Source organism: Elephas maximus, chromosome 17 (assembly GCF_024166365.1).
Source record: "Elephas maximus indicus isolate mEleMax1 chromosome 17, mEleMax1 primary haplotype, whole genome shotgun sequence".
Lineage (NCBI taxonomy): Eukaryota > Metazoa > Chordata > Mammalia > Proboscidea > Elephantidae > Elephas > Elephas maximus.
The window spans coordinates 33,953,112-33,975,306 of NC_064835.1; the positions used below are offsets into that span (position 1 = coordinate 33,953,112).

Here is a 22,195-nt window from a genome sequence, read left to right on the forward strand (position 1 = left end):
AATTATCTAAAGGAAGACAATAAATAAATCATTCTTCCTCACTTTTTTTCTGCCTCCAACATGTGGAGATGCAATTAGTCTCTTTTAGTAATTGGTCCTTTTATATCTTTCTATAAAATCAGATTCTGAAGAATTGAAGACATGAATTAGATGCTATCAAAAACACTACTCATTCATGAGAGCAGTACAACACTGGAGTCCTTTCTCCTCAACCGAGACTTATTCTCTTTGTTTGTAGATAAGAAAGAACTGTGACCTTCAGGACAGTCTTACCGTAAGTACCCAGCGAAGAAGAGCTGTGCAACAGCGATCAGTCAGGAGTCCTGTCGAGCTATTTCTATGAAGACATTTTGCTTTGTTATGTTTGCAGTCTCTTTTACTGAGGTCATGCAGTTTGGAAGGAAACAAAGAAAGCTGGTATATACTATACTTTCCTATCAAGCCCTGAGAAATTCCTTACTCCATAGACTCACAGTGGTTCTGCTTCCCTGACTGAACTCTAACACATTGGGTGAAAGTAAAGAAGAAAATGGAAGCAGAAAGGCTTCTTATATCCCTTAAAGCAAACTTCCTAGTTGTTTGTGTCAAGTGAAAAAATTTCCAAGATTCCCAACATTAGCAGAACTATGACTAACTCCTAGTCTCCTCTTGCTTTGGTAATAAAAACAAAAAAAGAAAAAAATTTTTTTTAATTTTTACTAGATATTTGGATTTAATTATTCATTGACTAAACCAAAAAAAAAAAAAACCTATTGCTGTTGAGTTCTGACTCACAGAGACCCTACAGGACAGAGTAGAACTGCCCCATAGGATTTTCAAGGAGCAGCTGGTAGATTCGAACTGCCGACCTTTTAGTTAGCCGCCGAACGCCTAACTACTGCACCACCAGGGCTCCTCCATTCATTGATTAGCATGTAACAATATTATCATCTGAAATCCACATAAAATCATGAGTATTCTGGAATTTACCTTCACCCATTTTGCTTCAACAAGAATACAGTGCAGGGAGGCAGTGCTTGATATGAAAGGGTAGTGTACACCAACTTGGTTTCCTTCCAAACTGCATGGCCTTAGCAAACTCAACAGGAACCCACAGTGGCGGGGGAGATGTTTCCAACCCAGGAAACGGGCCTCCGGAGGCTCTACAAGTCCATTTTATGAGTACTGCATTGATATTGGCAAGAATTTTTTTTTTTAATTTTTTTTATTAAAACTCAAATCAACTCTGAGTGTTTATGACTTGTAATATAATTTATATGTTTAAAGTTCAAAGTTCGATTTGGGTAATTAAGGGTCATAATAATCTTCTGTTTATCAGAAGTGGCTTGATGAAAGAAACGTTGTCAACTGTGCACTTATTTCAAAGAAGGGATGAAAATGCAGCTGCCAGGCAGTGGTCTCAATTTCCCAAGAAACCAGTTTCTTTTGCCAAAAAAAAAGGAAATACACAGGAATCTCTACAGTAGTAGGCACTCACCTGGATAAAATCTGGGAAACGTTTTTTACAAGTTGGGCAGGTGAAGTAGCCATCATTGATATGAATGGCCACATGATCTTTCAACAAATCAAGGCGGTCAAAGGATTCTGGGCAAAAAATGCAAGAGTAAGTCTTCTGGTCGGAATGGAGCTTCATGTGGCTCTCCAAGGACGCGCTGCTGATGAAGCCCTTGTTACAGAGATCACAGGTCAAAGGGCAGTTCCCCTCCCGCCCATGGAAACGCAAGTGTTGGTCCAGCTTGTCCTTTTCACGAAAGGCCTTCCCACACTGCAAGCATTTAAAAGGCCGGAAGGATTTCCGAATAAACAGATGCTGAAGAGCTGCATTCTGCAAGACATACACAAATAGGACTATTTAGTGAGGAAACTCAATGAGCACGTGGCTCACACATTTATAGAGACACAGGGTGAACCCTGCAACCACAGACTTTCCCTAGAAATTTAAACTCGAGGAGAGACCGTGGAAAGCCATCCCCAAAGAAGGTCATCTTGAAAAGACAGCTGTTTTTTTGTTTCGTTTTGTTTTTTGTTTGTTTTTGTGGTCTGTGTGTTTTCTTTTGAAAAAAAATTTAAGTAACATTCAAAGAAGTGTTCCCAACAGAGGATCTGTGTAAATAACAAATCCCAGGGTGGATGGGAATAAAGATTGAAGACTCAGAAGAAAAGCCCCTGGGTGAGTCACACATGCATGACGAGGTTGGAGAAGTCCGCCAAAATGTTACTTGTTGAAGCCCTTGAAAAAATCATTTGAAGCTTGATTAAAATGTTTAGCAAAAAAAGGTAATAAAAAGAACTGACGGGCAGTAGTTGCTGGGGGCTGGGAGGAGGAACGGGGCCTGACTGCTAACGGGCACGGAGCACGGAGGCTCTTTCTGGTGGGACAGAAATGCCCTGGAACTAGTGGTGATGGCTGCACAATTCCAGAATATACTACAAAACCATGGAAAAACACACTTAATTTAAAAGTGTGGATTTTATGGCATGTGAATTATATTCAATTTAAAAGAGAGAACCGATAGGGCAACACAAGATTAGGATTTATGTGAACGTCTCCGTTCATGAGACACGGTACATGAGCACACAGAAACTGGGATATAGGCAGTGAGTAACTTCCCACTTAGGAAATGCAGAGGACAAGGTTCCAATGCAGCTAGTTAGCGCTGCTGGTTAGAATGGCATGCCGACAAAGCTAAGCTTATTGTCTTGTTCCCTCTCTACAGCAGTCAGTTCTGCTTTCTTCACTCACAGACTGCACTTCTAATGATGATTAGCCATCCTCTAAATCCATGCAGCTGTTATGAGAGAATCCAGGTGAGACAGTGCAGGTACGCAGTGCAAGCCCATCACTGCTACTGGAAAAACCAACCGTGCTCTGCTGAGAGCTGGTCAGCAGGTCATCTCCACACAGACAATACACGGTCAACACTTCAGTTACACCACCATGAGACTCCTTCCTAAGTACCTCAGAGGATCGGAGGGAGAGCTCTAGATAGCTACAAGGAGGAAAAAAAACCTCGAAAAATAGTTCTGCAAATGAACGTGCCTATGCAGCCGTGAGGGAACAGCAGCTGAAGGATTAACAGAGATCTTAATGCAATATTTGTGCAGTGGGAAGAGTACAGTGAGCAACGCTTAGACCCTTAATTTCAAATTACTCACAAGCAGCAACTACCAAACCAAATTTAATGTGAAATAATCATTTGACGGAAAAAGCAAAACAACTAGTTTCGATTTGATAAAAATGTTGAACTATATGTCTGTTACTACAAAACAGAAACTTCCTTCTCGGAGCTCATCTCAAAAGACTAGGGGAGATGTTTTAAGATGCTACCTACTGAAGGTTATGAGCAACTATGTTGCCTTCCCCAGTTGACCAGGGCTACTTAGAAGTGTGCATGATATTTTATTCTCCTTTGTACCTAAATCACTTAATAAATTACTTAGCTCCTATTACGTGTTCAATAAAGGTTTGAAAATTAATGAAATGTATTTCAAGTGAAACTACGTATATAGATATATGGAAACCCTGGTGGTGGTGTGGTTAAGTGCTACGGCTGCTAACCAAAGCAGTTCGAATCCACCAGCCGCTCCTTAGAAACCCTATGGGCGGTTCTACTCTGTCCTGTAGGGTCACTATTGAGTCGGAATCAACTCGACAGCAACAGGTTTATATACACGTGTATGTCTGTATGTATATATATATATACACACGTGTGTATGTCTGTGTGTGATATATGCATATACAAACACATACATTATATACACACAAACACACGGTCTTCTCTACAGCATCTGCAGACATCTTTAGAATAGACCTTTTTCAAATCAGTCATGGAGTTTTCTTTCACTTCATTAGGCTTCATAGCAGTCACCTAATCTTTTCATTCCATCTAGACAAATACTTATTTCACACAAAAGCTCTCACTTTTGGCTACATTCAAAGCTTTACAGAAACACTGCAGATAAATGCTATCCTAAAGTTAGGAGATTGAGGTTTTAAAGGACTTTTGGCATCTAAGAATCATTTCCTTTATCCAAGATCAGTCATGTTTCCAAGGACTGACACAATGCACAACAATTGATCTTGGTCCCACTGGGATCCCATTCATCCTTGGGTGCCAAATCCAAAAACTCAGTTTTGTTTTGGTCCATTACGCTAATCAGTCTGCTGTCATTTCTGATTAGCCTGAGTGCCCTCAGACACTGATTTAAACTGAGCAGCCACCTGGCTCCACTTTCTTGGTTCTAACGACAAATCTCATTCTTACCATCTTTTTAATTTCCATGGCGCCCTGAGCATTGTCTACGTACTCAAGAACTAGACTGTATTTCTCTGATCTAATGATCCTCATATTACAAGGTAGTCTGCATGCTGAAACTGCTCCATCCCCTGACCCACCTGCAGGCCATGTCTACTCTAAGGTTTCTTGCGTGGCTCAGAGCCACAATTGGTACACCTTTCTAGCAGAAACCAGGAAACACAGTGGAGCCAGCACAGGTGGAGTTGATGGATCTTCTGGTCTCTGAGCTCCAGGTAGCCCATCACTCCATACTGTACCGTATATCAGCTACTCCAAGGATGCCAAAGAGTACAGGTGCTAAATCTGTGATGAGGGATTCCTCCACTCATGTGGAAATAAATTCTTAGACAACAGATTTTTTGCAGACAAAGACCATAAAATGTCTCTAAAGTTTGACATTAATAGCTAAAACCAAAAAACCAAACCTGTTGCCACTGGGTCAATTCCAACTCATAGCGACCCTATAGGACAAAGTAGAACTGCCCCATAGGGTTTCTAAGGAGCGGCTGGTGGATTCAAACTGCCTACCTTTTGGTTGGCAGCCATAGTTCTTAACCACTACACCACCAGGGTTTCCATTAACAGCTATAGGAACCCAAATTATTAATTGATTTTCATATTATTTTGATCCTGGCACTAGATGAAAAAGGAAATCAAACAGTCATGTTTGTTTGTTTTGACCACCTTTCTCTGGCCTATTTCCTGCCCAGCTTTCAAAGTCTTTGGCGGGCTCCCCTACCCAACACCTCTCGCTCCTCACCTGGCATCCAGACTGTAGAAAGCTAGTGTTTTCACTGTCCCATAACCACACCAGGAGCACTCCTGTGGCTGCGCCTTCAATCCTAGGGCTATCCTCCTCTGAAACATGCTATTTTCTTCCCATCCAGCTAAATCTTCTCTCTCTTTCAAGGTCATACCTCATGCACAAATTATTTCATGATTCCCCTTTCTTTGGCCTTTCACTCTTCCAAGTTCCCATAGCAATTATATGTTATACCTTAAATTTAGCACTTACTGGTAAACTACCTTATAGTAGCATTATCCCCCTAATTAAGCTAAGTGAAAATGTTGTTGTATCCCTTACAGCACCTACAGTGCAGAGTCTAAGAGTTAGAACTCAATACCATTCCAAATTATCTTAGAGCTGGAAGGGACCTTGGAGGTCGCTTAGTCCTATCCCTTCATTTTGTATATGAGCAAACTGAAGCCCACAATTGATTGATGGATGTGTTTGCAAATAAGTCATAATTATTCATTAACTAACTTGCATTTACTTTAGCAACCAATCTGTGGTTTCCACCAGGATTTAGTGAGTACAGGTTGCAAAGAACAGCAGGTCAGGCAGACACTTCAATAACATTCTGTTACGTGAAAACACAGGAAACGAACCTACCTGCAGCTCCAACTGAGCAGGCAGCATTAGAGGAGAGAAAAATAGTTACATTACCAATTGGATTGGAAGACTTCCCTTCAGTTGGTCATTACCAACCTGGATAGAAAAGATGAAAAAATATATAGCCCTGCTTTTTAGAATGTGTGAGGGAAAAAATGGCTCAACTAAGACTGACCTCCAGAAGACATACACAACGTGGCTTTGCTTTGACATAAGAAACCATGTAATAAAATCAGGAACCCAATTCATTCAAATAATACAGACTAGGCTTGTACATTCACTTCACTACATGTGTGGGCTTTGGTTTTTTCCTTCAAAACAAATAAAATAAAATAAATCTAGCGAGCATTTCTCTGGATTTAGCAAAATAAATCAGAATGGTCAAAGCAGAAAGACAGTAATTGGGCGAGAGCAGGAAATAAAGTAGAATGGTAGGTAGGAATGTGTTGATTCATAGCTTTCTGCCTTTCGGGTTTACATTTACGTATAGTTAATTATCCTTTTAAATGAATATAGATTGAGCCAAAGATTTGATCTGTTTCAATTCCAGGGTGCTCATAAAAGGCCGTTTAGCCTCAGAGTTTTTAGAGGCCTTCAAAACTATCATATGGCTATGAATGTTTAAATGCGTTTTCACATGAAGGCATGGACTAGACCATTTTTCAAGGTCCCTTCTAGCCTACAGGCAAATAAGAAGACCGAAAGAATCCATCTAGAAATTGTGAAGTCTGGGAAATCATACAAAGAGTCTCTCTCATCTACGCATCAGGTGCTAGTAAAAGTCTTTACATACACTCCCAGCTGCCATAACACGGGTGTTAAGTAATTGTTCTCAGGATGCAAACTGCCAGCAAAGGCAATTATCCCACAAAACCACACCATTTTCCACACATATCCCCTGCAGTTGCTAGCCCACACTCAAATTCTGTCAATAAAGTAATAAAGGAAAAACACATCTGAATTGGAAGTCACAGAGCCCTGTAACAGCATGGTCTAACCCAGGACACAGGTCAGACAAGTGGGACAGTGACCTAGCTCCTGAACTGAGAGCCTTCTTCAAGATATCCCTGGGAAGGAAGGTGAGGGTAGTGGTACAACTTGAAGAATGTAATCAATTGCACTGAATTGTACATGAAGAAATTGTTAAACTGCTGTATGTTCTGCTGTGTGTATTCTCAACAACAAAAAAAATCAAATTAAAAAAAAAAAAAAGATATCCCTGGATGTGCAAATTGTACTTGCCAGGTCAACTTGACATAGGGTCCCTTTGCATCGATGAGCAGTGCCACTTGCCAGTCTCCCCGTGGAAACTGTAGACAACCAAATTCAGTTACCCAAAATGAACTTGGGAGCTATGAAGTTATTGGCATGGATTAGCCTGGCTTAGAGTACAAATAATTCTTGTAATTAAATGTACCGATTTATCCATTTCCAATGTGTGAGCTTAGGGATGCAAGGCTATCCTACTTTAACTATACTAGTGCAGGAGCTGCCAAAATCCGGCTTCGCTATCGCTGCTACGCTGATGGAAGCCATTCCAGCCTGCCACAGAATACAAAACTATTGAGAAATAGTTAATATTTTTTTTCCAAAAGAAGGGGATCAAGCATGTGATGCAAGACTTCAAAGTGGATAGTGAACAGGTTGGAAATCGACCAGCTAAAAAGATGGCTGGCAGAGAAAGGATCACCAGTGATAAGATGGGAGCCCTGCTTCCCCAACTTACTCGGATGCGCTTGGCTCTGCGCATGTCGTCTGCCGTCAGAGAGCTCTGGGCAGGCACCACGCTCTCTTCGTGCTGTGGCTGCAGATGGAGGGCGTGAGTTTCGGACTCATGGTCCAGAGAGGCCTGGGCTTCCGGTGGCAGCGGAGGGATTGGGATAGCGGTCTGTTCTGGCTGATCCAGCCCATTCAGGGCAGCTGGTTCGTTCTCCTCAAACTGCTCCTTGCTGGAAAAATGTAGCAAGTCCTGAAATTGCAAATCATATAACCAGCCATTATTCCCCTGACTATGTAGAGGTTAGCTCTAGAAGGACAGTCAGAAAAGATTTGGAATTGTTGCTTATTTTTAAATGCCTAAATTGATAATGCTCAGAAGAAAATATTCTCCCTCTGAGAAAGTTAATTAGGTAATATATGCAGAATGTAAAGCCTATGATATATTCCAGGCCACTTCAGGAGGAAAAGATTGTGATGTGACTCTTCTGGAGTATCGTAATAATTTTTCATTGTTTAAATTAATAAAACATAAAATCCCCCTCTAGTATTTCCGTATAATTTCAAATTGCTAGTGCAGCAAAATCAGGTTTTTGTTACAAGTAACACTTGACAATATGTTTCTTGGCCTAATCACACTTTAAGGAGCCCTGGTGGTGGAATGGTTAAAGCACTCGGCTGCTAACCAAAAGGTCAGCAGTTTGAACCCACCAGTCACCCGAAGGAGAAAGATGTGGCAGTCTGCTTCAGCAAGGATGGCAGACTTGGAAACCCCACGGGCAGTTCTACTCTGTCCTGTAAGGTCACTGTGAGTCAGAACTGACTTGATAGCAATGGGACTTGCACTGCAATTAACAGGCCTCAGAGCACCAATAGGGCATGATGATAAACAGCTGCGAGGCATTTGTATTTAAGTCCTGTAACAGTCCCGGAGTATCTTCTCAGCAAGCATGGAAAGGCAGTTGTTCCCCGTGGCCCCAAGTACCTGTGTCCCACTGTCACACTTTTCTCCATTTTCACTGGTTATTTCCAGGCGGATAAATTTTGGAGGGCGCCCTGGCCGACGACCTGGGCCGAATCGCCTCTTGCCTCGTCCCCTTCCTCTTCCTCTTGTTCTGGAGACAAGAGACTGGGTTACAAACAGTCAGTTTTTACATTATTTCTACATAACACTCTACAGCAAATATTTCCCTAAATAATCCTGACTAACCCCAGGTCTTGATTTCCTCTGACTTTACTACTTTTCCTGGTTATCTTCTCTAATGGAAACAAGTGTTCTGCTAACATTTGCTTTCTAAATTTGTCACCTTTGCCCTCTCTATCACTCAAAGAGATGTCTTAAGTTATTCAGAAGAAAAGAGCTACAAAAATTCAAAGCACTGACAATGTGTTGCTACTGGACACTCTGAAAGCATGAACACATCTCTGAAATGATAAGAGAAATGCAGACAGGACAGAACATGCTGCGTGATAAAGGGTGCTCCCAGGAGATGTCTTCTCGGACAAGGTTCAGCTCTTTCCCTCCTTTTCTCTTGTCTCACCTTATGTTCCATCCAGGAAATGGGGTTACATCCAAACCTCATTTTACTATACACTTCTAGAAAGTCAGAACAAATTTCTAATTTAGCTGCTCCATAACATACCTAGTAAACACCAAATATATTTTATCCCCTTCAATGGGTTTTTTAAAGTAAAAAAAATTCCTTAATAAAAGGGACTCAAAAAGTTTGTCACAAAAATGTTTTTTAGAACTTGTGTGTGTATAACATTAATCAGGTCATGTTTTATTATTCCACTCATCCCTTTATCAATTTAAGAAAAATTATACATTTTTACAGGACTTTTAAAAGATTCTTTATTAGAGAAAATTCTGAACCTATGCAAACATAGAGACTAGCGTAAGGCCAGTGTACCCATTACCCTATTTCAACATCTATCAACTCATGGCCAGTCTCGTTCCATCTCTACCTTCCACTTCTCCACACATGTACCCATTGGATTATTCTGAAAGCAAATTAAAGACACCATTTCATACATAAATATATCAGTATGTATCTCTAAAATATAAGGACTCTTTTAAATATAACCACAGCGCTGTTATCACACCTAAAAACAAACGAAAAAACTGATAATTGCTCGGTATTATTAAATCTAGTCAAAGTTCAGATTTTCCTAATTGTCTCAAATTCTTTTAACAGTCGACTGAGAAACTTTTTATCTACTACGTGTCATGCACTTGGCTGGGCACTAAAAATGCCAAGTTAAATGACGCAGTTTCTGTCCACAGAGGTCTAGCAGAGTCAGCAAACATATAAACCAAAAATCACATTATAGCAACAAAACGTGCTATGGCAGCCCCAGGGACAGAGTCTTGGGAACATACAGCAGGCAGTGACTTCACTCTTATTTTTTACTTCAACGCACCTCAGACATTTACCCTGTGGTCATGCTGAGACCTTGTCATCATCATGAATGCAGAGCTTCCCTATCCCAGTTCCATGCACCACCAACTCTGACTAGGTCCTAACTGTCCAGCTCACTCCCTCTGATGCCCTAACTGAACAATCCTTTATTCTAGCTGGCATCTCCATCCAAACATTGCAGTCCCACGCCCTCCTGAAGCTTTCGCTCTCCTTCCACAGCTTAAACTCCAGTTAATCACAATAATCACTCCCTTATATGTGATCTCGATTCCCACCCCGACTGGTGCGACATTATTCTGGCTCTGCTGTATGTACTTGGAGAAACGACAACCTGCTTCATCTGGCACTCTGCTCACTCTGCCCAGCACCCTTCCAGCTAAATGCAGCAGGGCCAGAAAACCACACTCAGCCAAGCTAATGGTCTCACTTCAGCTTCATGACCATGGTACTCTCCTGTGGGCTCTTAACGCCACGGGCAGCCACACTGTACAGCCCTGGTTGGTTCACCTTCCTGCCGTCCTAAACGCCAGTACACACTGCCCCTTCTCTTCCCAAACGCAATGACATCTGACCCATTCGTCCAACCCTATTCCAAACCGCCTTCACTTCTCATCTAGACTGTGGCAACAGCTTCTAACTGGCCTCCCCAGTTTCACTTTTGCTCCAATATAAGCTAAAGTAATGTTTTCATTTTTATCCCGAGTGATCTTTTAGAAACATAATTGACAGTGCTTCCTCAAAAAACTAAAAATAAAACTATCATAAAAAAAAAAATTTTACCATATGACCCAGCAATTCCATTCATAGGTATATATACCCAAAAGACTTGAAGGCAGAGACTCAAACAGATACTTGTACACCAATGTTCATTGCAGCACTATTCACAATAGCCAAAAGGTGGAAACAACCTAAATGCCCATCAACAGATGAATGGATAAACAAAATGTGGTACATACATGCAATGGAATACTGCTCAGCCAGTAAGAGAAAAGAAGTCTTGATACGTGCTATGATATGAAGTGAGCTTGAAGACATTATGCTGAGTGAAATAAGTCATTCACAAAAGGACAAATATTGTATGATCTCACTTACATAAAAAGACAAGAACAGACAAATGTATAGAGACCAAAGCTTATTAGTAGTTACTAAAGGTGGGAGGAAACAGGAAAGGAGGGAGAGTTATTGCTTATAACCCTCTATAAACTCAATTTCCATTTATAGTGATGGAAAAATCTCATTGATTAAGGGTAGGGTTGCATAGCCAATTAATGTCATTGCTGTCAATAAGTTGCACACCTGTTGAATTGGCAACAGTTATGTGACAGATATAGTTATACAACAAAAAAAGGAGAGAGAGAGAGAGAGTGGCTGCTGAGGTGGCTTACATACAACCAAACACCTCATAGGATTTGGTTCCTTGGTTTGGAGGTTTATGGTCATGGTTTCATGGGACATCCCAGCTAATTGACCTAATACCATATTTAATACTTCTGTTCAACCTCCTAGCTTGTGGCATAGTGGCTGGGATCTTAAAAGCTTGCAAGCACCCATCCAAATTACAACAAATGGTCTCTATTTGTCTAGAACAACAGAGAAGGGAGGGTCAAGAATAAGAGGAGGAAATGGAATGTATGGCTAATTGCCTCCATGAACAACTGCCTCCTTTGCCATGAAGAACTGGATGGTGTCCAGCTACTACTACTGAATATTTTTATCAAACAATCTACAGAAGCATCCTGACCAAAAGGGAGAAAATGTAGAACAGAATTTCAAGTTCTCATGGAATACAGACTTTCTGGAGCCATGGAGGCTAGATGAACTCCTTAAACTATTGCCTGAAGATAAATCTTTTTTTTTTTTCTAATCATCATATCACTTTTTAAAAATATATTTTATTGTGTTTTAGGTGAAAGCTTACACAGAAAATTAGGTTCCCATTTAACAATTTTTACACAAATTATTCTGTGACATTGGTTACAATTTTCACAACATATCAGCATTCTCATTATTTCCATCCTGTTTGTTCTGTTTCCATTGATCTAGCTTGCCTTCCCCTCATCTTGCCTTCTCATATAGTTGATTGTTTAAGGGAGCACATTACTCACAGCTGATATTGTTTATTTTATAAGCCAATCTCTTATTTGGCTGAAAGGTGACCTCCAGGAGTAGCTTCAGCGCCAAGTTCAAAGGGTATCATAGGGCGATAGTCTTGGGGGTTCCTCTAGTCTCTATCAGTCTAGTAGGTCAGGCCTTTTTTAGGAATTTGAATTTTGTTCTATTTTTTTCTCCCATTCTATCCAGGACCTTTTATCGTGTCTCTGGTCAGAATGGTCAGTACTTAAGATAATCTTTAAATCCTAAACCAAAAATATTCCTTGAAGTATTCTTAAAACCAAATAGTAGTTTAGCTTAACTAGCAAAAAATGTATGTCTTGAGCATTGTGCACCTTTAAGATCTATCTATACAGGATTAAATTGACAACAGCAACTCAAAAGATCAGATAGGAAACTTAACAGGTAGGGGCAGTGACTTTATGTTAAGGAGAGAGGAACAACTCAGAAAAGGAGGGTGGGAATGTTGGCACAACTTGGAGGATGTAATCAATGTCACTGATGTGTACATGTAGAAACTGCTGAATGGGTATGTTCTGCTGTGTATATTCTCAACAACAACAAAAAATAAAATAAATTATTTTTTAAAAAACACATAATTGACATCACAATATTCTCTGATCAGAGTCCTCTAAAGGCTTCCATCAGACAGAGTATCAAACCCACATTTCTTACCGTTAGCTGTAAGGCCCTACCTGACCTGGCCTCTGTTACCCATGCTGTGTGATCCTCCTTTCATCTGTCTTTTTTATAAATGAGAATTAAACATCCAATTTCATTTGATAAAGGAATACCACTGACAAATGTTTGAAAATCACAGATGCAGGTTATTTTGAAGGTATATACTATCTCAAGAATTCCTACTTCAGAACTTCTAGTTAAGGAAGAACTTCACTAAGTGAATGGATCTCCTATTGCTGGGTATGGGTCATACTGGAAAAGAGACAACCAGTAAGGGAGGAGCATGGGGAAGAGAGGAAATGACAGGTAAGACATTTCCCTCAGCAGCCTACCTGGTTAGCTCTCTACACACACACAGAAACGCTCGTTAATTTATAGAGGATACAGAAATTATTCTGGACCTTTGAAAACTGAGCTTGGGAAACAGCCCCCTCCCATGTACCTGCTGAACACGTCCAGTTTCTCATCATGTGAATTGAGATGCTGCTGCAACTGCTCCGAGCTTATAAACCGACGGTTACATTCGTAGCAGGGCCAATTCTTCTCTTGCTCTCGAAGAACTGCACTCACAGGAAATAAGTCAAAAAGGCTGGTGACCAAGAGACACCAATGAATCCCAAATGCCCAGTGTCCCTACCATTCCTGCTCAGATGTAGCCCTGAGAGCCCGTCACAGGGATAAAAATACGGTGCCGGCTATCTGCCTCACTGTTCAATCATGAAATCAAAGGCCAAAATTTGGCAGAGAGTTGGTTTTTAAGATCTTTTTTCTGACATATCCATGCAAGACATCAAAGGACCCTCATACCACCTCATAACACACACATACACACACACACCCTCATCACACTGAAAAGACAAAAGGTACTACAATGGAAATCTGTATCCAAATAGCCTAGTGATTCAGAACCAAGTTACATAATCTGAGGGTATATTTTCTTACACATAACTTAAAAAATCAACACCCAATACAATCACTTTAGGAAAATGGCTCAGAAGTATCTACTGAAACTGAGTATATATATATAGTCCATGCCCTAGCAATTCCGCTCCCAGCTGTACGGCCAGCAGAAACACATCCGTATGTTCACTACAAGACATGAATAGGAATGTTCACAGTGGCACTCTTCACAATAGCCAAGACCTGGAAGCCACCTAAATTACCATCTATAGTAAAATAGATAATCAAGTGTGGTACATTCTACAACATCATACCAAACGGCAACGTCAATGAACAAACTGTTATGTACAACCATATGGGTGAATCTCATAAACATAATGTTGAAAAAAAGATGCCAGATATAAAAAGTATTCATCACTTAATTCCATTTATGTGAAGTTCAATAGCACGCACCTTTTATCTGGGTATTAGAAGCCAGGAGATCAGTTACTCTGGCAGGTGAGTAGGAACTGGAAGAGGGTACAAGGGAACCCTAGGGTACTGGTCAGGTTCTGTTTCATGATCTGGGTGCAGGCTACACAGGAATGTTCAGTTTGTGAAAATTCATCAATGTGTAGACATGATCTGTGTACACTTTTTTGAATGTAGGTTATATTTCAATAACATTTCCATTGAAAACAAAGTCAATGCCTGCCTTGCTAAGTCATCAGAGATGTTTAAATCTAGATAGGGATCGTCCTCTGATCTAGGTCTAATTTAATATTTGGAGGTTTTCATTATATTAAATACTGTTTTCCAGTACCCACAAAAGAAATATAAATATGTCATTGTAATTTGATCCTAGAATTCAATGTGTAGCTTTAAAAATCCTACAGGGGTATCTTTGAAAATATATTGAGATGGAAACATTAGAGCTTGCATAAAGATGCAATATACACAATTTACAATTCATACAGAAAACAGAAAAGTCCAATCACCTTTCCTTTCTTCCTCAGAAATGTCATGAATTTTCTGGTTGACGAACTCAGCATAGGATGCAGCATACCATACCTGCAAGAATCAGTACATCATCAAGAATTAAGGGCAATTACCAGATGTTCTTTGCATGCTTAAATTATTTCTCCTGCTTACATAAAGCAATTCAGGCTTTTCAAACAAACAAACGAACAAAACAAAAAAAACCAGTATGAGACTAACCCTTCAGCACCAGTCTCTGGCAGATCATCAGTCAGGAAGTCCATTGCCAAGACACCTGCATGTCTTCTTTTGCCTTTTTAAAAAACTGTTTGTGTTGTTAGAACACCTTCACAAGAGATTATATTCACAGTCTCCCCATCTAAATAAAACAAAGCCTCTTCTGATTTCTTCTTTAAATACAGACTTTTACACAGTTGTAATCATGGTGGCTTCCACCCCCAGCATACCACCAAACCTGCTCTTACCAGGATCACCAATGACTGTTTCCAATGCCACTACATGCTTCTGAGTCTCCTCCTCTCTTCTACCTCCCTGGCTGCTTGAGCTCAGTCTCCTTGGCTGGTTCTTCTTCTTCTCCCTGACTTCTAACTATTGGTGTTCCTCAAGGCCTAGACCAGGGCCTTTTTACTTTTCCCTACGGCGATCCCATCTATTCCCAACTAATGTTATGCTACCGACTGTCAAATTAATATCTCCATCCCAGACCCTCCCTCTAACTGCATTTTACTCCCTATCTGACACTTGATGTTTCACAAACAGCTCAGACTTAACATGCCCACAACTGAATCCTCGATGGTCCCTGACTCACACCCCACCCCTCCCTGTCTTCCTCTCTTAATAAATGATCCTACTTTCAGCGAATCACTCAAACTTGAAACCTAGAAGGTATCTTTGATCTCTTAGTTTTCTTCTCCAATCCTTTAGCAAGAACTGTTGATTCTACATCCTAGATGCACATCAGATGTCCTCCAGGTCTGCTGCTACCACCCATGCACACGCCAAGAGGACCTCTCATCTGGACTGCTGCGTGGCCTTTGAGCTGGCCTGCTCCCTGCCACTCTTGCTCCCTCAAATCCATTCTCCACACAGCAGCAGAGTGGTCTCCTAAAAACACGAGCAGATTTTGTCATTCCCATGCTCACCAGCGGCAACAGCTCCCCGTTTCATAACACCTGCCATGCTAGATGAGGCTATAGGAAGGGCTGCAGGATCTGGCCCTGCCTCACTAAGTCACAGCTCCTGCACTCCCCTCACTCACCCTTCAGCCAGGAGGGCCTGCTTCAGTTCCTCAAACAAGCTAAGCTCTCTTCCCACACCGAGCCTTTGCCCTGGCATTTCACTACCAGGAATGTCAGGTCCTTCCCCTTCACCCCTCTCCACCCCTCCTACAGTGCTGGCCCCTGCCCGCAGAATGCCTAAATGTCACCCCTGCAGCAAGGCCTTCCCTAGCCACCACATCTAAATGGATCCCTTTCCTGTCCTGTGCTCTGTCTACACCATGCGACTCTTTCATACCGCGTCACATAGCTTGATATGACTGGCCTGTTTACATCTTTCTGACCATCTCTCTCTAGAACACGAGGTCCTTGAACAAAGGGAACAGGTCTGTCTTCTCCTAGTGTAGGAGCTCAATACATCAATCACTGAATTAATGATTAGTATATCATTTTTGTATAACATTATTTTATATATATCGTAATATTTCTACAGAGAGACTTCATTTTTAACTGCAGAATAATATTCTACAGAGCCTGTGTTCCATAATGCACTTAACTATGCCCCCGCTATTGGACTGTAAGTAACTCGTCATTTTGTTATCGTAAAGCTACCCTTTGTTAACAGTTCAAAGATGTGTATTTTTTCACTTTTTAACATCTCTGGAATCAGACAGTGTCTGAGAATTGATGGTGTTCTACAATTGCTCTCACCCTGCAGCTGTCTCTGCTTGCTCATTGCTCCCATACAAACTTGGTCACGCGATCTGTATTCGGTTATGTGCACCACTGGCACTCCATGAGTTGTTGACACTTGCCAAGCAACACAACTGAAGGCAAAAGAAATTGCCATTTCCCTCAGAATAAATAAAAGACATTTCAAAGCAATGAAAGGCTGCTGGGCTCAGTCCTGCAGGCCTATCATGAAGGTATCAAACATTAAATTGTCAGAAGCTTCCTAAGGACTTTGATCAAAAACCATTTAACTTCCAAGGGCATGTGATCCCACTGAGGAAAAAGACAAATGTGAATCCAGGCAAATAGGAAAGCACAGCATCACCTTGTAGAAAAGGTATCATGTCCTGTAAAAATGGCCCAGAGGCAATAGTAGAACATTCATCTTAAAAATACTGTGTCACCACCAACACTGTTGATAGCATAGAGGATGACACCATGTAGATAAACACAAACATCAATGACTAAGCAAAACAGTGATTAGTTAAAAAAAAAGTCAGCTCTGAACATAAAGCAGTTCATGTGTTAACCAATTTATTTTGCCTATCTGTGCCTTTTTATGTATGCATAAAAATGATGTATGATTTTAAACTATATCTACATAAAAGTTTAAAGTAGCTCCTTCAGCAAGCATAAAATAAACATCCTTGTTGATTAAAAAAAGTATAGCAGCCAATGTTTTGGTGTGTATATTTTCACAATGATAATTTTTTTTTTAAGTACTGTAATATAGTTTAGCTGGCAGTATTTTTTTCCTTAATAATGGATAAAATAGTGATTTATCTTAGAATCATTATGTCTTAGATTCATTGAAACATGGTACTACAAAATTCTAATGTATCTAGCTTTATCTTTGTTTATACTTATTTTCTTAGGCTAATTTTTAAGAATTTGGGTTACCCAGCCAAGGACATTTCTGGCATATATTGCCAGAAATATTCTACAAAATATTGCAATTCTGGGATGAATGTTTCTATGTTTTAAGACCCTCACATCCATGGGTCTGTATCGATTTATTTTTGCTAATTTATAATTAACAAAAATAGTAACTCAGAGTCATTTTCAAAGATCAATGTTGAAAAATTGGCAAACATTTCTTTACTATTTTTTCCCTCCTCCAAATAAAGTCTGTTCCCCGTATTTGTCCATCTGACATGCTAAGGCTACAGTATAAGACTCTCAGTTTTCATACTTAAACCTTTTCACGTTCATTACAAATCTTTCTCCCATTCTGTTGCTTCCTTTTTATCTGTTGTTTTGATTCTTCATTACACTCAACTATTATATTTTTACTTAATTGTATCTGTCTTTCCCTCCACAGTTCTATTGTTTTTAAAGAGAAAATAATCTCCTTCCCTCAGTTCAGGTTTTTTCTTAAATAAAATTTATTGGGAAAGATGGTGTGAGATATGAACCTTTTTTTTAACATATTTTTTTCAGCATTTATGGATTATCTACTGAAGTTTCAATTACATCGGTTTGATATAGTTTTTGAACAAAATCCTGGTCTTTACTCTCCCTAAAGAAGTGTCTATTTCTGCCTTTTACCACATGGAGGCACTGTACAATCCAGTGTTCACGTACTCTTGTGTTCATTATTCACCTATTTTTCATTTATATCAGGAAGTCACAAAGTATTCTGACCCCCTTTAGCCATGTTCCTAACATAGCTTTAAAAAAAAAAGTGTGATTCACCTCAAAATCACAAGCAAAATTTTCATGATCTTACCAAGGGTTAACATTCAGACAAATTCCAACACAAAGTTATCCCCCCAAAATAAATCCCTGAAATCAGAAGTCAACATAGAATTCTTTGGGTAAAATGAAGTATTCAGATAAAGACAAGAACTGCACTCATACATTTGAATCCTATTTTACAGAAGCTCCTGTTTCCCCCCAAATTCTTCTTTGCAGTGGGTAAATGACACTAAGTGATCCCATCTTTAATCACCCCATCACAAACATCAATCTGCTCCCCAAAACAACTATGTCTTTACCCCTAGGCCTAACACCTTCATGTAGCTTTTGTCTGATAGGCACAGGATCCTTGTAGTTCTCACTGGGTTTTATTTATGGGGTTATTATAGTAGGTGCTCGGTAAGTAAGTGAATTACAAGGAAAGGGCCAGTTTAGTAAGAATCCTGCTTCCAGAAGAAAAATTAGGAAAAGCCTTACACGGTCCCTCTTCCCAGCAAAGGGCAGCGCTGACCCAGGACTGTACCTTAAGCTCCTGCTTGGGCTCTACGTTCTTTATCGTTGTGTAATACACGTGGTGGCCGTATTGATACGCCACCAGGTTCTGCTCCAGATGATTCTGGGCTGGCCGCACAAACATCATCCAGTTACAAAGAGTCTCATCAGATAACTCAAACCACAGGTCTTCATGCAAATCCCTGTCTTTTCTGTCCCCTTTATCAAGAGAAACCTGCAACCAAAGAGAAAGGAAAAAGCTATACCAACGGAAAAAACAAACAAAAACAAAACCTCAATGTGATATCCATTCATGTCATAACATAGAAAATATTGCTCCTTAAACTAAGCTATACGTCCTGATTCTTCCCTTTGCATCTACAAAGAGACTGGAATTGTTACTTCCCAGGTGTGAAAGGGAAAGGATGCTTCCTGAAGCCTCAACTGTAGCAGAATTAACTGGCAACACCTAAAAGGTGACAATCTAATTGTAGAGCTTCATTTAATGTTTCACAAAACTACCATACCACAGTATTGTATAACTAACCCAGAAAATGCCAGCAAACATACTCTCAGCTCATTATAGCCTGCATCCTTTTAGGATTCAACTGCGTTCGTTTATACTCCGTAGCCAGGTGATAGATATTTCTCTCTATATCGTTATATCCTTTCTTGGAGACCGTGTGCACTAATCAAAGAAAACCTTCCCATGACAGCAGCTGACTTCTAACAAAACACATCCAGACACTCTCCCTTCTCTAGAGTGGCTCTCCAAGAAGCAAACAGCAGACAGGGCTAGACAGACGCAAAGGCATCAAATGTAAAGAACAGAGATAATATAAAAATACTTTCTCATATGGTACACTATTCTTGAAAGATTCAACACAACAGACCTATTGTTAATAACATCATCAAAAACTGAAACGTGGTTTTTCTGAAAACGTTACTGGCACATAGCAGATTACCCCAAAAAACCCATTGCTGTCAAGTCAATTCTGACTCATAGTGACCCTATACCCTGGTGGTGTAGTGGTTAAAGTGCTACTGCTGCTAACCACAAGGTCAGCAGTTCGAATCTACCAGGCGTTCCTTGGAAACCCTATGGGGCAGTTTGACTCTGTCCTATAGGGATGCTATGAGATGATGGCAGATTACAAGAGTACGTAATTCCCTTCGTCTTCCATCCAAGTTCATGCAGAAAGAAGCATAAAGAATCACACTGTCAAAGTATGTAAGAGCTATACCTCTAAGAATTATTCATATAATGCCTTAAAAAACAAAAAAAAACAAACCCAGTGCCATTGAGTTGATTCTGACTCATAGCAACCCTATAGGACAGAGTCGAACTGCCCCATCGAGTTTCCAAGGAGCGCCTGGTGGATTCGAACTGCCGACCCTTTGGTTAGCAGCCGTAGCACTTAACCACTATGCCACCAGGATTTCCATATGATGCCATAGGAGACTGAAATTGCAGTCTCCATTTTATGAGTGAGAGAGAAAGTTTCCATTGAAAACAAATGAAGCATAGGAAGAAAAATACTAGCAAACAAACACGATGAAGTTGGAGTAAGAGACTCAAGTAGGAAAATATTCAAGAACAAGAGCGAAATGCGAAAAAGTACGAATTACCTTCAGGTGAATGTAACAGTCTTTCAGCTCAGACTCCCTGACGAGGGGTCCCTCCACAGGGCCAAACTGGGTGCGCTTGGGAATGCGTCTCTTGGAGAAGACCCCTCCCAGGAACCTGTCGATGTAGAGGACCAGGGGGAGACTGGCTCTGGCTCTTGTGAGCACGGGCCGGTTGGGGATCGGGTGCAAGGGGCCATGCTTTGGGCATACTGACGAATGTGCATTATTACACTCCTCACACCCTGCAGAAAAGAAAGGAAATCTTAAAGAACGGTCAAATTCCTCAGCATGGCTTGATTTAAGATAAAAAGTCCTGACATGAAAAGTCCCCAAATATTAAGTTTTCAAAGCCAAAATTCATCTAACTCCATTCAATTGTAATACATCTTTCACAGACGAACGAAATCTTATTATTTTCCTCTAAAGTCAGGCAGAATTACTTTATGCTAGTCAAAAATAATATGTAGGCTGTGACTTTATTTCTCTGCTGGAATTGGAATTAAACTGTTGTTGTTAGTTAGGAGCCATGGTGGCACAGTGGTTAAGAGTTATGGCTGCCAACCAAAAGGCTGGCAGTTTGAATCCACCAGCCACTCCTTGGAAACCCTTTGGGGCAATTCTGCTCTGTCTTATGGGTCACTATGAGTCAGAATCCACTCAACAGCAATGGGTTGGTTGTTAGTCGCTGTTGAGTCAACCTCTGACTCATGGCGGCCCCATGCACAACGGGATCAGACCATTGTGATCCATAGGGTTTTCATTCACATATTTTCAGAAACAGATCATCAGGCCTTTCTTCCTAGTCCATCTTAATCTGGAAGTGCCACTAAAACCTGTTCAGCATCGTAGCAACACACAAGCCTCCAATGACAGTCAGGTGGTGGCTGTCTATGAGATGCCTTGGCTGGGAACTGAATCTGGGTCTCCTGCATGAAGGTGAGAATTGTACCACCAAACCACCACTACCCCCAGAATTAATCTAGTGACCGCTAAATTTCCAAGTCAATGACATCCTGTCTGAAAAGAAAAAAGTTCATTATGCTAAATAATGCAAAATCTGATGAAACAAAATGGGTAAATTTTTTAATACGTAAATTCCATCTCAATATAGTTGTTAAAAAAAAAGACACCTGATGAGACTGCTTAATTAAGTTCCTCGAAGGGAGCTGTCAGAATCAACTTGATGGCAACAGGTCAACTGAGTATTAATAGCTATAAGATACAGTGACTTTACATTTATTTGACTAAAGAGTTGCCTTGAAAAGTTATAAATTCAAGGAAAAACACAACAAAAAAGTTATCTCTTGGATCAGGGTAGCTGGACACCGGCCCCATGCAAATAGGTTTTACTACTCCTACCTTACAGAGGCCCCAAGAAAAACATGGTGAGATCACCAAGCTCTGAATAACCTTGGGAACTCAGAGAGGTGAGCATGAAAACGGGTGGAAAGAAAGAATGATCTGGTAGGGAGAGCAGGCAGTGGACAGGCTGTGAGGCACATGGTCAGTTGTGGACACACCAGTGCCAGACGGCCTGAGTCTGAATCCTGGCTCTTGTCATCTCCTAGTGTGACCACTGGAAAACCACCTAAGCCTTCTGTGGGGACAGTAGTACCTAGCTCATGAGACTAGAGAACGCTGAGTGAGTTAACAAGTTCAAAGTACAAGTGCCTGAGGTATAACAAGCTTTTTACAAGATCATCAAACAGGGAGGAAAAGCAACGAGGCAAACTTGTTAAAACCAAAACGGCCAGAATATTCCAGGATCGGACAAACTTACAGTGGTGGTTAGGAGCTCAAGCTCTAGTCTCAGAGAGACCTGGGCTAGAATGAGCAGGCTACCTGATCCCTCCTGAACCACAGTTTACTCGGAATAAAGCTGGAGTAACAAAAACAGTGCCAGCACCTCCCTGGAAAGACGGTAAG

General features: G+C 40.6%; 1 protein-coding gene across 2 annotated transcripts in view; it reads right to left on the minus strand.

Annotated features, from left to right (window-relative positions):
* PRDM10 (PR/SET domain 10) overlaps positions 1 to 22,195 on the minus strand; it is a 113,484-nt gene that overhangs the window by 25,472 nt on the left and 65,817 nt on the right. Inside the window, exons 6-12 of one of the 2 annotated variants that reach the window (XM_049856638.1) lie at positions 20,270 to 20,511; positions 18,672 to 18,875; positions 14,501 to 14,573; positions 13,066 to 13,183; positions 8,393 to 8,522; positions 7,418 to 7,660; positions 1,478 to 1,825 (exon numbers count right to left, since the gene is read on the minus strand). In XM_049856638.1, the coding sequence (XP_049712595.1) occupies positions 1,478 to 1,825; positions 7,418 to 7,660; positions 8,393 to 8,522; positions 13,066 to 13,183; positions 14,501 to 14,573; positions 18,672 to 18,875; positions 20,270 to 20,511 (1,358 nt within the window). The remainder of the gene's footprint in view (positions 1 to 1,477; positions 1,826 to 7,417; positions 7,661 to 8,392; positions 8,523 to 13,065; positions 13,184 to 14,500; positions 14,574 to 18,671; positions 18,876 to 20,269; positions 20,512 to 22,195) is intronic. The other variant, XM_049856639.1, reaches the window with a different exon arrangement.